Source organism: Aquarana catesbeiana, linkage group LG13, assembly GCF_042186555.1.
Source record: "Aquarana catesbeiana isolate 2022-GZ linkage group LG13, ASM4218655v1, whole genome shotgun sequence".
Classification (NCBI taxonomy): Eukaryota; Metazoa; Chordata; class Amphibia; order Anura; family Ranidae; genus Aquarana; species Aquarana catesbeiana.
The window spans coordinates 148,089,145-148,107,459 of NC_133336.1; the positions used below are offsets into that span (position 1 = coordinate 148,089,145).

At 42.1% G+C, this 18,315-nt stretch overlaps 1 protein-coding gene across 1 annotated transcript in view; it reads left to right on the plus strand.

Moving 5' to 3' along the window:
- The window catches only part of ZFYVE26 (zinc finger FYVE-type containing 26), a gene marked incomplete in the record, with an annotated part of 1,901,467 nt that overhangs the window by 528,105 nt on the left and 1,355,047 nt on the right, over nucleotides 1–18,315 (plus strand). Inside the window, 1 exon segment of the mRNA XM_073610828.1 lies at nucleotides 16,554–16,699. Within this exon segment, the coding sequence (XP_073466929.1) occupies nucleotides 16,554–16,699 (146 nt within the window).

Below are 18,315 nucleotides of genomic sequence, written 5' to 3' on the forward strand. Positions count from 1 at the left end.
AAGGTGTGGGCTGCCCCCAGCTCTTCTCCCACCTGTCTGTATACCCACCATTTTTTTGCTGCCAGGACAGGAGCAGTGTGGAGAGGAGATAGGAGGATGTAATCAAGCCCTGTACAGTCTGATCAGACAGTGATCCTGTGTTAACTCTTGTGAACAGACAGGAGGGAGAAGGCACAGCCTGCAGCATCTCTTGGATCTTTCCTCCTCCCTGCTGCTATCTGCACTCCTGTCGGCAACCCAGGAAGCTTTCTGTAGACAGTATCGCTTCTGATCAGGCTGTAAGGGGTTTGGACAGTTTTGCTGCGGCACCCCTCTTGAACATCACTGGTATAAACAACAAAAAGCATAAAATATTACCATATAAAAATCCTGAGAATTGAATATTGTGTGCGGATACCACTGCCCTAAATCAAGCAGTATAAGAGAAATAAAGAAGTGGAAATGATAATTGGAACAAGTATTAATATACATTTTATTGATTCACAATAAACCTACATGCAAACCCCAACCTAACATTATCCCACTGTTTTTTTTTAAATGCTGGGATGACGTTACAACTCCCAGGCTGCCCCACATCTAAACAGCAGCATGCATCAAAGAGTTAAAGGGATTGTAAAGGCAGAAGGTTTTTTTTTTTTCTATATTAATGCATTCTATGACTCTAAGACTTTACAATCACTTTAACCGCTTCAGGCCCGGAAAATTTTACCCCCTTCCCGACCAGAGCACTTTTTGCGATTCAACATTGCACCCAAACAAAATTGACATCCTTTTTTTACCACAAATGGAGCTTTCTTTTGGTGGTATTTGATCACCTCTGCAGTTTTTATTTTTTGCGCTATAAACCAAAAAAAGAGCAAAAATTTTGTAAAAAACAATATTTTTTAGTATAATAAATATCTCTCAAAAATATATATAAAAAAAAAAAATCCTCAGTTTAAGCCGATATGTATTCTTCTACATATTTTTGGTAAAAAAAATTGCAATAAGCGTATATTAGTTGGTTTGTGCAGAAGTTATAGCGTCTACAAAATAGGGGATAGTTTTATAGCATTTTTATTATTATTTTTTTTTTTTTAGTAATCGCGGCGATCTGCGATTTTTATCGTGACTGTGACATGGCGGACACATCGGACACTTTTGACACTATTTTGGGACCATTGTCATTTATACAGCGATCAGTGCTATAAAAATGCACTGATTACTATGTAAATGACACTGGCAGGGAAGGGGGTTAACCACTAGGGGGCAATGAAGGGGCTAAGTGTGTCCTAGGGAGTGATTACAACTGTGGGGGGGATGGGCTTCAACTCACATGACAGTGATCACTGCTCTCGATGACAGAGAGCAGTGATCTCTGTCATGACACAAGCCAGAACGGGGAAATGCCTTGTTTACATAGGCACTTCCCCCTCCTGCAGCTCCGTTACACGATTGGCGGGAGACCGGGAGACTTTGTCTTTGCCTTAAAAGAGAAGTATGGGAATAGCATTTTTTATTTAATCATACTTACCTAACTGGATGCACCATTGGTCCTCCACATGGCTAACACTGAGAAGAACCAAGTGATCAAACACCGCTGACCTCTCGGTTCTCAGACCTCCGTGAGCAGAGAGCTGGTGACTGTCACCCAGCTTGCTGAGAGTCTGAGTGGGGTGCTGGTTCAGGCATGTGGGCAAATCCTGACCATATGGTCATGATCTTTCCTGAGCCTGGACCGGTTCTGTGACATCAGCCGACGGCGGGCTTCAGCCCGCTGTCTGCTGAAAAGGGGTCACAGGAGTGCACAACGAACTGCACTCCAGCCTGTTGTCTGCGGAAAATGGGTCACAGGAGTGCAGAACAAACTCCCTTTGACGGGTCACAGGAGTGCAGAAGGATTACTCCCTGTGATTCACGGAAGAAGTATAGTCAAATGAGCTTTGGCTGTACTTCTGTTTTAACTGTTTGTATAATTCTGTTTAGGTGTGGGGGCAGTCTTGAGGGTTAGTTATGGGTAACCTTGTCACACAATTCTAGTCTTTCTGTGGGATTTTGTTGGGGTTTACAATTACTGTACTGTGTGATTTATTAAAGTGTATTTTGATACCTGTCCCTTATAGCATTTCAGTGTTTTTCATTAAAATATAAATATTGTCTTCTCCCAAAAAAGATTTGTATAAGATTTGCCATGCAGTGGCTTATGGCCCATACACACAATCCGAATATCGTACGACTGATCGTATGACTGTTCTCACTTAATAGTCGCAAGTAGAAATTGAATAGCTAAATAAAGTCATGAAAATTCTCGTACGACAGACAAAAAACTCGGAAGTGATGTCATGTGTTGTAATGTATTTGTATTGTATTTTCGGACGACAACTATACTGACTAAACGAAAATCGTATGATCTGGAATCACACGAGGAAAATTTTCGGGTATGTCTGATCGATTAATATCGGATGAACGGTCGTGATCGGCTTTTGAAAGTAGTGTACACACGATCCGAATATCGTACGATCCTTCCTTGGACGACTGTTTTCGTACGATATTTGGATCGTGTGTACGGGCCATTACTCAGCAGAAAACATTTTAACTGTTGCATACTGAAATTATTTTTATACTTTTTTTTTTTTTTTCCTAGTACATATGGGTCCTTCGTTTAGTAATTTCATTTTTTAACCACTTCAAACCAAACCAGACTATTTAACACCCCTTTTGCGCTGTCACAGTTTGAATGACAATTACTCAGTCATGTAACACTGTACCAAAATTAATTTTCTATCATTTTTTTTTTTAGACATATGGAGTTTTCTTTTGGTGGTATTTAATCACAACTTTGAACAAAAAAAACATTTTTTTAAGTTGTTATAAAATTTTGCAAATCTTTCTTCAAGAGAAATCTTCCTTCTTGCCCTCATTTTTTGGCCTCAGGCAATAACCCAAAGGGGACCCAAAATCCAAGGAGCACTATTGGGCTTTCAACAAGCATAAGTTACGCTGGCAATTCCCTAACTATCATATTTTCTTTGAAATGGCAGGACAGGAGAAACCCAAAAAGTTACCACATTTTGGAAAGCAAACACCCCAATCATAGGTGTGCAGCCTTTTGCATTAGGGTGACCAAAGTCTAAATCTGCAACGAATGATGGGTGTGGCCATAATGTGTTTACAGTGAGAGGGGTTTAAATAAAACAAAAGCCGTCCTTTACGCATGCTTTTGGTTCTCCTTCCCTCTAGTGATGCGGTGCGGTTTTCACACATCATGGGTGCAGTGCAGTGTACCTGTGGTTTTCATGTGGGTAAGTTGCATTTTGCAGTAGACTTCTAATATGTCTCACGGTTTTGGTGCGCTTTCTGAAACCAAAAACTAAAAGCATGGTTTTGGTGCGCTTTCAGAAAGTGCATCAAAACCATGGGACATATTAGAAGTCTATTGCAAAGTGCAGCTAACCTACATGAAAACCGCGGGTACACTGCACTCCACCCATGGTGTGGGAAAACCGTACTGCATATCGTTGAAAGACAAGCTGACCGTTAATTATTACTGACCTCAGAACTCTCCATTAATTACTGACCCTGGAACTCTTCTTCACCTACTACTGACCTCTGAGTCACTTTTTCAATGACCTAATTGGAACCGAATAAGAGTGCTAGCCCCGGCCCACCTCCATGGAATACTTGGAAAAAGAAGAAATGGCTGCACATCCAAAGGTTCCAAAAACATGCCTTTTTTGAAAATCACCAGGATACACCAGGACACCAGATATTTAGTCACTTAGACGCGTTTCACACATCCAAACTGTGCTTAATTATTAAAAATTACCATTAATGATTAAGCACAGTTTGGATGTGTGAAACACATCTACGTGACTAAATATCTGGTGTCTTGGTGTATCCTGGTGATTTTCAAAAAAGGCATGTTTTTGGAATAAATATGTGCCTAATCTGTGCATAACAAATGAAGCCTTGATATTGTGAAGAGTCCATATAAAGCCTTAATAATGTGAAAAAAGTCCAAATGAGTAAATCATATAAAGTGCTTCAGTGTAAAAAAATATCCTGTAGAACTTATTTTAAAATTCTTATTCATACATATGCCAAACTTGCATCCCAGTGCTCCCCCATTAGGTATGTGTGTGACCTCACAATTTAGTTTGGTCAAAAAATATTGTTTAGTCTCCCAGGGCTAGTCAGATGTGATTGCCTCCTTCCAAACTGTGTGTGTCTCCAAATGCCATTGTTTAACTGGTATATGGAAAAGAGAAGGAGCTCCACATAGTTCCTAAACTTTTTAAAACTTGATTTTATCAAAAAGTGTATAAGTTACACTCACATTTAATGGGTGCTCCAGTGAACCAACTATGTACAACTTGTATTTAAAATCCAAGGCACTGCAACAACAGCTCCGTGCTGTTCCAATGGATATCAAAGCGTCTCGTTACACCATGCGCCCCTCCCCTACCTGTTACATTAATGCCACGTGACTTCCTCAGTCAACAGTCCTATTGGTCAACAAGACGCTCATTGCTTTTATCTCTAACCCACTCCGCTAATTTCTTGTAATTCAAGGTACAGCAGGATGACATTGATTGAAGGCCATTGTTAGTAATTTAAACAAAACGTACCTCAAGGAAACCATAATCAATCAACCCACTACTGAATTAGTGTGCATGTGATACTTTGAAACTGCTTCATGTTGTCACTGTGCGATGCTTACAAAAATAAAAATACAATTGAAAATTTGAGACTATTATATATTTAGAAGTTTTTTCTAAAAATGAGGGCCTAATAGAAAGGGAAAACAAAGTTCCACACATTGCACAGCTAGGAGACACCAGCCCAGTGTTTACTAGAAAGGAAAAGCATATAAAAGATGGGCTTTTAAATGGTGATCCCCATAGTTGAGATAAATTGTGTGTGTGTGTGTGTATATATATATATACACACACACCAGTCATTATAAAGATAGTTTTGATTGGTTAATACTAAAACTATTCATAAAAGAAAAGTGAAGAGGGCAACTAGAGGCCCAGATGCATGTAAAAAAACACATCACATAAATATCAAATATGATGTCACGTAAATTGTTGTACGGGATCTGCCAACATATTTGTGGTAGTCACCGCTTCCTCAGGGTTTAGTTCACCGTATGTGAGTCACAAAATATATAGTGTGTATAGAAACAAGACAAAATTAGTAATTTCATATTAACATACAATCAAATGTGTATATATGCAATAACCTGCCCCCAAATAGAAACAGGAGGGGAGAGGAGGGGAAAAAAAACGAAAAAAAAAAAACATACAACATACAGTGGGGACGGAAAGTATTCAGACCCCCTTAAATTTTTCACACTTTGTTATATTGCAGCCATTTGCTAAAATCATTTAAGTTCATTTTTTTTCCTCATTAATGTACACACAGCACCCCATATTGACAGAAAAACACAGAATTGTTGACATTTTTGCAGATTTATTAAAAAGAAAAAATGAAATATCACATGGTCCTAAGTATTCAGACCCTTTGCTGTGACACTCATATATTTAACTCAGGTGCTGTCCATTTCTTCTGATCATCCTTGAGATGGTTTTACACCTTCATTTGAGTCCAGCTGTATTTGATTATACTGATTGGACTTGATTAGGAAAGCCACACACCTGTCTATATAAGACCTTACAGCTCACAGTGCATATCAGAGCAAATGAGAATCATGAGGTCAAAGGAACTGCCTGAAAAGCTCAGAGACAGAATTGTGGCAAGGCACAGATCTGGCCAAGGTTACGAAAAAAAAATCTGCTGCACTTAAGGTTCCTAAGAGCACAGTGGCTTCCATAATCCTTAAATGGAAGACGTTTGGGACGACCAGAACGCTTCCAAGTGCTGGTTGTCCGGCCACACTGAGCTATCGGGGGAGAAGAACCTTGGTGAGAGAAGTAAAGAAGAACCCAAAGATCACTGTGGCTGAGCTCCAGAGATGCAGTCGCTAGATGGGAGAAAGTTGTAGAAAGTCAACCATCACTGCAGCCCTCCACCAGTCGGGGCTTTATGGCAGAGTGGCCTGACGGAAGCCTCTCCTCAGTGCAAGACACATAAAAGCCTGCACGGAGTTTGCTAAAAAAACACCTGAAGGACTCCGAGATGGTGAGAAATAAAATTCTTTGGTCTGATGAGACCAAGATAGAACTTTTTGGCCTTAATTCTAAGCGGTATGAGTGGAGAAAACTAGGCACTGCTCATCACCTGTCCAATACAGTCCCAACAGTGAAGCATGGTGGTGGCAGCATCGTGCTGTGGGGGTGTTTTTCAGCTGCAGGGACAGGACGACTGGTTACAATCGGGGGAAAGATGAATGCGGCCAAGTACAGGGATATCCTGGACGAAAACCTTCTCCAGAGTGCTCAGGACCTCAGACTGGGCCGAAGGTTTACCTTCCAACAAGACAATGACCCTAAGCACACAGCTAAAATAATGGAGTGGCTTCACAACAACTCCGTGACTGTTCTTGAATGGCCCAGCCAGAGCCCTGACTTAAACCCAATTGAGCATCTCTGGAGAGACCTAAAAAATGGCTGTCCACCAATGTTTACCATCCAACCTGACAGAACTGGAGAGGATCTGCAAGGAGGAATGGCAGAGGATCCCCAAATCCAGGTGTGAAAAACGTGTTGCATCTTTCCTAAAAAGACTCTTAAAAGCACACCACACCACACCACAGTGCCAAATTAATCTCCTTACCAAAAGGCTGAGATATGCAGGCATATAACAAAAAACTGTCTCCAGATCCAACATCAGAGGCAAATGAATGGATGTTTACTGTGGCAGGATAGTGTGAGAGATAACCTCTTCTGAACAGAATCCAGCTTATAGATCAGATATCCAATCGGCTTATATCCTCCTCAATCATATAAACAGTATTACCAGCATCTAAAAGAAAAGCACCACATAGTGAAGTCCGTAGGGAAAGGTTCAACTGTTTATTTAGATTGTTCTTACAACAGGGTAGATAAAATCATTTGTTTGTGTTTCAAATAACGCTGCAGCTCGGAGCGTGCTTGTCGTCTATGGTCCGCCTGACATGTTTCGTCCAATAGGACATCGTCAGAGACATAGTCCTATGACACAAGCATGCCTTTTTGTAATACAACGTAAGCCAGAAGACAGACGCTTGGAACGCACAACGTTGCCATCAATGCATCCCACAGAACGGAAATGGGAAGTAAAACAGTATATTTTACATCCAGAGGGGGATAGCAACAGATCAATCAGCTCACATATGCGTTCCACCTTGCGGAAATCACGGGGAAAAACAACATCACAGTGCTGGAGGTTCCCTGTAATTTAAATTCTAAAACAATTAATGTAAATAAAAATCTATACATACATAATATATAAAAAATGTATATAAATGTTAGATTGAAAAACCACAATTTAAAAAAAAAAACATAATTAAAAAAAAAAAAAAAGCTCTTTAGAAAAATATGGGAACGTCCCAACAATTAAGTATACCCACTACTAGTGGGCACATTTGCTATTGATCATTATAAAAAAGTTGATTAGAACATGATTAAAAATGCCTTAAAGTGGAGGGCCACCCTGAAAAAAAATATTGCACCAAAAATCCTAAAAAAAGTAAAAAAAAAATTGAAAAAAAAAAATTAAACATACCTGAACCCTTGTTGCTAGGCAGTCTTCCTAATCTGCCTCTTCCTATTCCGCGGCGTGTCCTGTTCCTCGGTGAGCGGCCCTGTTCCCTTCTGGGAACTGTGTGTGTTCCCAGAAAACCACGGGGCCATTCACAGAGCACCGCGCCGATCGCGCGTGCACAGTAGGAAATTGGCAGTGAAGCCGCAAGGCTCCACTCCCTTTTTCCCTTACTTAGGATGGCGGTGCCGGGACCCGAGAGCCGAGGGACGGGTCGGCCTCGGGCGCCTGACATCGTGGGCACTAAGGACAGGTAAGTCTACATATTTAAAGTCAGCAGCTACAGTGTTTGTAGCTGTTGACTTAAAAAAAAAAAAATGTTAGCTTGCCGGAATCCCGCTTTAATATAATAAATTCAAATAATTCAAAATATTTTACAATTATTAATAAAACTATTAACGTCCCAATCTACATTTAAGCCAAATGGAACATAACAATTTAAATCAAAAATCCAGCGGGTCTAAATTCGTGAAATCTCTCTCCTCACACAGCTTCCCCTCCAATGTGGGGTAAACCGGTCGATGGCAATAAAGGCAGTCCCCGCTGGATTTTTGTTATGACATTCCAAATAATGTCTAGACACGGTGTGTTTAGGAAATCCCTTTCTATTATTTGCCACATGTTCCTTCACGCTAACATTCATGGCTTGGATGGTATGACCAACATACTGTAAGCCACAAGGGCAGTAGTGAGTAGAGAACAAGATGGCCGTCGCACTTCCTGATACCACTGTGGAACACAGGGGGCAGAAGTGTTATCAGCAGGGGTGTGATGATGCGTTTCAGAGCATGCTCAGAGGCTCCTTCTTGAGGGAGCAATTAAACACTTCTTCTTCTACAGTTGCTCAAAAGAGTTTGTGATCCATATTCTCATTTGTCCCTGTGGCCTTTTATATGTAGGCTGTACCATTCATACATGATATTGTGGATACATTGAATAGATGACACAGCTATTACCATGTTTTTTTCTTTTTCTTATCCCACCCCATAGCCTTCTGTGCCAAGTGTGTACCTTTGTTTCTTTGTAATACACACACACACACTGCAGGTTTGATCGCTGCATTGCATTACTTTGAACAGGCGGCTTGCTCTGCCTAGTCGCCACTCTTATTGGTATTTGGGTTTTCCACTTGATATCTTAAATTCTTCCCCCATTTGGGGGGCGGGCTATCCTCATGGAGGCACGGTACCTCAAACGCATATCGGTCCACGCCCTCCCCAGCTTGTTTGTCCTTTCTTTCTGGCTCTCACAGCAGCGTGTGAGAGCTTCAGATGCTGCCGGTGTTCATCTCCTGTGCAGTGGGTCCGAGCTTCGGTACACATCGGTCCTCCACTCCAACTTAACTGCTGCGTGCCTGGATGATTATCCACACTGGCCCTGTATGCTCCTTGCAATAAATTTTGATGTAAGTGCATCTTGAATAAAGTATCATTGAATTTATACTTAGTGCCCTCCCTTGCTGTTTTTGACCAAGCCATCAGTAGCGGATCCTTTAAGTCCTGTAAGTTGCGAGGTGGAGCTTTCATGGATCAGACCTGTTTTTTCAGCACTTCTCACAGATGCTTGATTGATTCGAGGTCTGGAGATTTTGAATTTATTATGCCCTAGAGCAGTGATGGTGAACCTTGGCACCCTGGATGTTTTGGAACTCTATTTCCCATAATGCTCAACTGCATTGCAGAGTGCATGAGTATCATGGGAAATGTGATTTCAAAATATCTGGGTTGCCAAGGTTCGCCATCACTGCCCTAGAGCATCCTTTTTTCCGAAGTGTCTTTTCTCAATGAGCACATTGTACTGCCATCCTTGTGCACTGCTCCTAAGCTTCCAGAAAAATCTCTCTACATTGTGTGGGCGTAGTTGAAGCCATGACAGTGCACTTAAGCTTGTCACAATCAGGGGTCAGGCTTAAAGACCAGTAGCTATAGCAGTAGAGAGATTCACATTGACCTGCAAGAACACAAGCAGGTCACCCTGGAGGATGACCCTGGCACACCCGAGGCATGGAGTCTAAGCACTAGCCGGTCTTCACCAAAACTCCTGATGGTGGAGATGGGTTTCACTGTGTGCTAATACAAGCTCACGGTCCTCAGGATTGCCCTAGCTAGGAGACGAGCAATCTGGGGTCCAATAGCTGATGAAGCAGGTAGGGATCAAGCAGAAGCATATTCAGTAAATAAGCCAAAGGTCGTTAACAAGTGGTTACAGGTTGGCATCATACGGTAGCATAGTCAAGGAACAAGCCAAAGATTAGTAACAATTTAGTGAAGATAACATCTGCAGGTTTGCAAAGGAGCAAGATATCGGCTGGAGAGAGCACAATAATCTGGCAAGATAATAAGACAAGTTTATCCAAGGGATCAGGCAGGGAGCTGCTTTGCAAGGATGAGAAACACAGAAATCGTTTACTTTTACAGTACAGAACTCTGTGTTGAATGGATCCTTGGGCAGGACTTGCTGACAGGCTCCAGCTGTGTACAATCACAGCTGGTGCTGCAGGGGAGCTATTGGCTCTCGCTGCTGTCAATCACAGTCTTTGAGCCAATGAGGGGCTATGGCCGAACTGCTGCGGCTCTGTCTGTGAATACACACGGAGAGCAGCAGCTCCTGAGTGAGCCTGCTTGGGTGCCCCATAGCAAGCTACTTGCTCTGGGGGCACTAGGCAGGATGGAGGGGTCAGGAGTGCCAGCGGGGGACCCGAGAATAGGAGGATCTGGGCAGGTCTGTGCAAAACCACTGCACAAAGCAGAGAAGTATGACATGTTTATTTTGTATTATTTGAATTGCCTTTGACTGGTTCCTCCTCGGCCTATGGCAAGATGACATCAGGGGGAACCTCTTGTCGATCTGGGCGGATGTGATATGACAGGACACAGTGATGACTGATCCCTGTACCGTCCCGCTGCCGGTACCATGTGACCGCTGTAACCAATCACAGGAGATCAGATGACGGTTGCTAAACAATGGATGGCTTCCTTTCCAGCCTTCCATTGTATATAATTGTGTCGCTAGCTGTGATTGGTCAGTGTGATCACAGCCAATCACAGCCCATCTGTACCATGTGATTAGCTCTGGCCAATTACAGCTAATCACAACAAAACAAACTAATCAATTTCATTCAGTAAAATGCTTGCATGTAGTAATGAAATGCATTGCTACATGCAAACATAATGTGTTAAAAAAATAAAAATACCTTTTTTTTAAAAAAAAATACCCAGAGCAGTACAATGTTACTATAGTAACATATTACTCTGGTCAAAGTGTGTTAAAGAAAATGGTAAAAAAAAATAAAATAGAAGAAAAAAAATATTTTTTGTACTGTGTCCCTGATCATTATATGATGACTCTGTACTGCCCTGGTTACAGTATGTAAAAAAAAAAAAAATTTCCAAAAACTTATGACAAAACATGTCAACTTTAAAAAAACTCGCCATGCCTCTTACTAAATACCTTGAACTGTCTACTTTCCAAAAAGGGGTCATTTGGGGGATATCTGTACTGTCCTGACATTTTTTGGTCCTCAAGAAATGAGATAGGCCGTCAGTAAATCAGGACTGATCAGTTTCCAGATATATACCATAGTTTAACCCCTTCCCGCCGAGCGCATGCAGATATGCGGCCTCGCCTTTCGGGGGTTATACCGTGATGGTGCCCGCAGCTGCAGGCATCATCCCAGTTCCGTTTTTTAGAGCGGGCGATCGGCTTTCCAGGGATAACAACCGATGTGGCTAAAAGCAGCTCAATTGTTATCCCGGAGGATAACCCCCCCCCCCCCCCGCTGCTTTGACTGGGCCTCCCATCCCATCGGGAGACCCGATCTCCGTGATCCGGCGTCTAGCCACAGACTGGAACGATGCCGTAAATGGCTTCATTCCAGTCTCCTAAATGTAAACACGAAAGTCGTTCCAGTTCACTGGGCTGCCAATGGCGCCGGATTTAAAAAAAATATACTGTATTCATAATCACCCCCAATCCCTCCATAAAGAGTACCTGTTACCACCTGTCACAAGGGATGTTTACATTCCTTGTGACTGCAATAAAAGTGATCTTTTTTTTTTAAAAAAACAAAATGTAATAATATAAAAATAAATAAGAAAAAAAATGTTTTAAAGCGCCCCCGGATGTCACGCCTGCATATATAAACGATGTTCAAATCACACATGTGAGGTATCGCCGCGATCGTCAGTGCAAGAGCAGTAATTCTAGTGCTAGACCTCCTCTGTAACTCTAACCTGGTAACCGTAAAAAAAAAATTTAAAGCATCGCCTATAGAGATTTTTAGGTACCGTAGTTTGTCGCCATTCCATGAGTGCGTGCAATTATAAAGCGTGACATGCTTGGTATCTGTTTATTCGGCGTAACACCATCTTTCACATGATACGAAAAATTGGGCTAACTTTGCTGTTTCGTTTTCTTTAACCGCTTCAATACAGGGCACTTAGACACCTTCCTGCCCAGACCAATTTTCAGCTTTCAGTGCTGTCGCAGTTTGAATGACAATTGAGCGGTCATCTAACACTGTACCCAAACTAAATTTTTATCATTTTGTTCCCACAAATAGAGCTTTCTTTTGGTGGTATTTGATCACCTCTGCGGTTTTTATTTTTTGCGAAACAGATAAAAAAAGACCGAAAATTCTGAAAAAAATAAAAGTTTTGTTTTTGTTTAAAAATTTTGTAAATAAGTAAGTTTTCTCCTTCACTGATGGGCACTGATAAGGTGGCACTGACAGGCACTGATAAGGTTTCAGCGATGAGGTGGCACCAATGAGCGGGCACTGACGGGCACTGACATGCAGCACTGATGGGCACTGGTAGGCGGCACTGATGGGTGGCACTGATATGCAGCACTGATGGGCATTGATAGGCGGCACTTATGGGTGGCACTGGGTTGCACTGATGGGCACTGATGGGCACTGTTAGGCAACACCTATGGGCACTGAAAGGCTGCAGAGATGGGTTCTTATGGGTGGCACTGCTGGGCACTGATAGGCGGCACTGCTGGGCACTGATAGGTGGCACTGATGGGCACTGATACGTGGCACTGATGGGCACTGATACGCGGCACTGATGGGCATCCCTGGTGGCACTGGCAGTGGTAGGCATGGGAGTGGGCACTGATTGGCAGCTGCCTGGGCATTGATTGGCAGCTGCCTTTGCACAGATCAGTATTTCCCTGGGGGTCTAGGGGGCATACCTGGTGGTCCAGTGTGGCTGGTTTCCCTGGTGGTCCTGGGCGGCTTCCCTGGTGGTCCTGGGCGGCTTCCCTGGTGGTCCTGGGTAGGATCCGAGGGGGGGCTGTGCTGATAAACAATCAGCACAGACCCCCCCTGTCAGGAGAGCAGCCGACGCGAGTGAGGAAAAGCCGATCACCGGCTCTTCCTATTTACATTGTGACACGGCTGATCACCTGGTAAAGAGTCTCCGTCAGAGACTCTTTACCTAGATCGGTGTTGCGGGGTGTCAGACTGACACCCCGCAACAACGATCGCCGCGATGCGCGCCCCCGGGGGCGCGCAGCGGCTCAATATCCTGAGGACGTCATACGACGTCCAGTCAGGATATTGAAACCACTTTGCCGACGTCATTCTGCTATATGGCGGGCGGCAAGTGGTTAAATTCATGAAAGTGTCCCTTTTCCCAATAAGTTGCCTTTAAAACACCGCTGCACAAACACCGTGTGTCATAAAATATTGCAACAATCATCATTTTATTCTCTAGAGTCTCTGCTAAAAAAAAATATATATATATATATATATATATATATATATATATATATATATATATATATATATATAATATTTGGGGGTGCTAAGTAATTTTCTAGCAAAAAATACAGATTTCAACTTGTAAACACCAAATAGGCTTAGGCATGAAAGGGATAATTATAGACTGTATAATCTTCCTAAAGATACAGACTAAATAATATACACTGATTTGGGTTATTTTCACAAGAGAAATTTAGCAGAATACAGTTTGGCCTTAATTCATGAAGAAAGATTATTTATTTGCAAAATTTTATAACAAATGAAGAAAAACTTTTTTTTTTTTCATTTATTTAGTAAAGAATAAAAAAACCCAGTGGTGGCTAAATACCACCAAAAGAAAGCTATTTGTGTGAACAAAATGCTAAAAATTTAGTTTGGGTACAGTGTTGCATGACCGCTTAATTGTCATTCAAAATGTGACTGCGATGAAAGCTGAACATTGGCCCGGGCAGGAAGGGGGTAAAAGTGTCCTGTATTGAAGTGATTAATATCATTCTAATGTTTTTATTGCTGAAATGTTGTTTTTGTCCAATGTTTGCAAAGTACTGAGCAGCACTGATTTGATATACTGTATTGATACATTTGAATCTACAGGCCTTCAGCTGTCAGAAAACTTGTACTATTTTGTAAATTTTAAGTAATCTTCAGGCCAATGTGCAGATATTGGAAAAAAGACTCCCATATCTTATTTACAATAGAAAATAGAAAACATATCAAATGTTTAGACTGAGATCATTTTTATTTTAAGAAAAAAATAAGGAAATAGACATGTGCCCCCCCCCCCCCCCACCCCTTCCTGGCCCTACGGGGTTTGCTTGGATAAGGGTCTGGTATGGGATTTGGTGGGACCCTACACTGTCCTTTTATATATTTTTTTTATTTTGCCATGGGGTTCCCCTAAAATCCATACCAGACCCGAAGGGCCTGGTATTGATTGGGGGGGACCTCACACTGTTTCTGAATTTTCTGTTGGCGACAAGTCCGCTGACAGCTGATAAATCATTGGCTGTTAAAGGGATTGTAAACCCTTGTTTTTTTTTTTTTTTTTATTTCAAACATATACTTACCTTCACTGTGCGGTTAGTTTTACACAGAGTTGCCCCAATCCACCTCTTCTGGGGTAACCCAGCAGTGCTGGTGGCTCCTCCCCACATCGAGTGCCCACGTTGGAGAAGGCTTTCCTAAGGTGGAAACCCGTGCAGGCTTCTGTGCCCATTCACACAGAATGCAGGACTCAGCCCCGCCCCCCAGCGCCCACATCATTGGATTTGATTGACGGAAGCAGGAGCCAATGGCACAATCTATCCAATCAGGACATGAGACACCAGCTAGAGCTAGTGTGCTTGTTACCGGCCGGAGAAAGATTGGGGTCAGGTAAATAAAAGGAGGGCTCATTATGCCTTTGTCTTGCAGGGTTGTGTTTGGTTTTTTTCTTTCCGAGGTTTACAACCTCTTTAACCAGTTGCCGTCCGCCCACCGTCATATGACGGCGGGGCGGTGAAGCTCTTGTTCTGGGCTGCCGTCATATGACGGCGGCACAGAACGGCCGCTCTCACGCGCCCGTGGGGGCGCGCCCCGCGGCGATCATGGGCGCTCCGTGTTGCTAGGACACAGCGCGACACCGATCTGTGTAAAGAGCCGCGTCCGTAGCTCTTTAACCACGTGATCGGCTTTGTCCAATCACAGCCGGTCACATGTAAACACGGAGATGCCGGTAATCGGCTCTCCTCGCCTCACACTAACAGAGTGCGAGGAGAGGAGAGCCGATCAGCGGCATCTCACAGGGGGACAGCTAGGGAAGTAATCAGGGCAATGATCATCAGTGCCCTGATTACAAGATATAAATAAATTGCCATGCCCACCAATGCCAGTGATCAGGGCCCACCAGTGGCAGCAATCAGTGCCCACACCGCCCACAAGTGCCACAAATCAGTGCCCATTAGCCATGCCAGTCAGTGCTGGCAATTTGTGCCGCCTATCAGTGCTGCCCATCATTGCCCATCACTGCTGTCCATCAATGCCCACCAGTGCCACCCATCAGTGCCCATCTGTGCCGCCTATCCGTGCCGCCTATCAGTGCTGCCTATCAGTGCTCATCAATGCCACATATCAGTGCCACCTATCAGTGCCCATAAGTGCCACCTCATCAATGCGCACCAGTTCAGCCTATCAGTGCTGCCTCATCAGCGCACATTTGTGAAGGTGAAAAATTACTTAGTTACAAAATTTACTGACAGAAAAAAGTTTAAAAAAAACTTTTTTTTCAAAATTTTTGGTCTTTTTTTTTTTTTTTTTTTTTGTAAAAAATAAAAAACCCAGCAGTGATTATATACCAGCACAAGAAAGCTCTATTTGTGTGAAGAAAATGATAAAAAATTTGTTTGGGTACAGTGTAGTATGACCGCGCAATTGTCATTCAAAGTGCGACAGCGCTGAAAGCTGAAAAATGGCTTGGGCAGGAAGGGGGTGTTCGTGCCTGGTAGGCAAGTGGTTAAACGACTCTAATCAAATTCAGAAACAAAATCAGTAACATAACCAATCTATCTGAAACAAAATGAAACAAATTTTCAATTCTGCACATGTCTATAAGGAACTATAGAATTTGGTGGCAGCAACACGTCTTAAAAAAGTCGGGACAGGGCCATGTTTATCACAATGTAACATCCCCTTTTCTTTTAACATAACTCTGCAAACATCTGGAAACTGAGGAGACCAGTTGCTGGAATTTTGGGTGAGGAATGTTGTCCCATTCTTGCTTGATACAGGATTAAAAAAAGAATACCTGTCCTGGGAGCCATCACCATTCTCACCTGGGGGGGTGCTTTGTCGGTCTTCAGGTTCCCAGCGCTGGCATCTTTACTGTGGGAAGCCAGCTGTGACTCCATGCGGTTTCCCACTGTGCAAAGTTGAATGAATCCTTGCTGTGGTGCCTATTTGTATTATCTGCAACCACTAGATATGTTGAAAAATGTATTCCTCTTAGGTTTATGAGCAGGGACTTCCTCACCTGCTTTTGTCTTTTGTTTTATGGAGATTTTATTTATGTACTCTATTTAATATATGACTTTCTTGAAAAAATTCAGTGTTTAATCTTAAATTTTAGAGAGCACAAGTAATATATCTGTTGGGAGTGACGTGGGCCGCTGTGTGTTACAGCAAGGAAACAATCTGATTCCCATGATGCTTTCTCCACCTGAATCCCTGCTCATTTCATGTATTTTAAGAACAAATTACAATGAGGCTCATCAGGTAAGATTGTTTACTATATTACACCCTTACTGTTATAATTGCGTTCTAAAACTAGACCAAGTGTAACTTGAAATTGATGAGAGAAAAGTATTATAATTATTCTAATAAGGGGGTAAAGTGCAATAAAATCCAGACAGATGATGATCCTATTTTCAATCCATATGGCGGATCGGATGAAAACGGACAGGCACTGGAGAAGCAACCTCACTCCAAAGCCTTCAGGGGTCCTAGTGAAATCTATCTCAATTATCAATATGAATTAGGTTAGCCTCTTGCACATCCTTTGACAGAATTTGGAAACCATGGGTTGAATGGTATCGGTAAACTGTACTTGTAAAATTTATATCATACTCATTATGTGGTTTCTGTAGAAACTAAACTTCTGGCTCTTGTACATCTAAGTCACCTCCTCCCTGTTCTTGTTGTTCTGTTGATTACTGCTGTAAAGGTCATGTTTAGCGCACCTTACTTGCACATTTGTTTATATTTTGATTGCTTATGTATGATTTTATACACCTTTCTACTCTTCCGTATTTTCAAATGTTTGTAAACCTAAATCTCAATAAAAATTTATATGGGAAAAAAACTGTCACCCCTTTAAGCTGGGTTTTTCCCCACTTTGAGGAAATTTCTTTTACATTCTGTCATGTCTGTAGATTATGACTTCAGAGACAACATCCTTAATAGGTTTTTATTGCTGTCTAGATTATCTAACAATATGTTTTTACTGGATTTCTACTTTCAGAAACATTTTCAGACTTCTTGCTTTGTAAAGTGAAGGTGAATTTATCACATGTGGGAGAACAATACTAGGAGTACATACTTTTAGTTAAGCAACAGCTCCTTCCAGGGTAGGAGTAGAAACAAACAACAAGAGGTATAACGCAGTGTTATTTGTCACCTGATACCAACACCAATAACCTTTCCCAAGGTGTTTTTTAAATGGTTGGATCTTGTGCATCTATGTAAACATGACCCATGTTTATCCCAGCACTGTTATCTTGTTTTCCTTGACACAATAAAACACCACCTCCTTTCCAACAACTATCAGTGTCAATTATCTGGGTATGTCCTGACTTTTAAACCTTTAAGTCATTGTACAACTTTGAATACAGCGCAGCATTATCTGACAAGATTGTACCCAGATTGACTGCAGTATAAACACCGTGCTCAGTCTAAAAAATGGATACAAATGAAGAAACAGTACAGCTCAAATTGAAGCAACCGTGAGTTGTCCACCACTTAACATGCAAATTTTGGTACCACCCTGTCCGAATGCCTTTTATAATTAAACGATAAGTTGACTTTTTAGGGAAAAAAAAAATAAATGCACATTTTTTTGCAGGTACAAAAATGTGCATTTATAATTTTTTTGGAGCCTATAAAGCATTGCACCATGCAGGTCTCCTTCAGATGTCAGTGTATCTGTGTGCCTGTACATCCTGTATGGGCAAACAGATGCAATTTGACAGGAGGAATCAAGGAACTACCATGACGCTCCTCAGCGCTGTGATAGTTCATCGAGAACTACAAGCCGTCAACTGCAAAGGGACTTGTAGTTCATTCACATACAAAGCTGTGCAAATAAATGGCGTTGCTGTGTGGGCGGAGCCCCA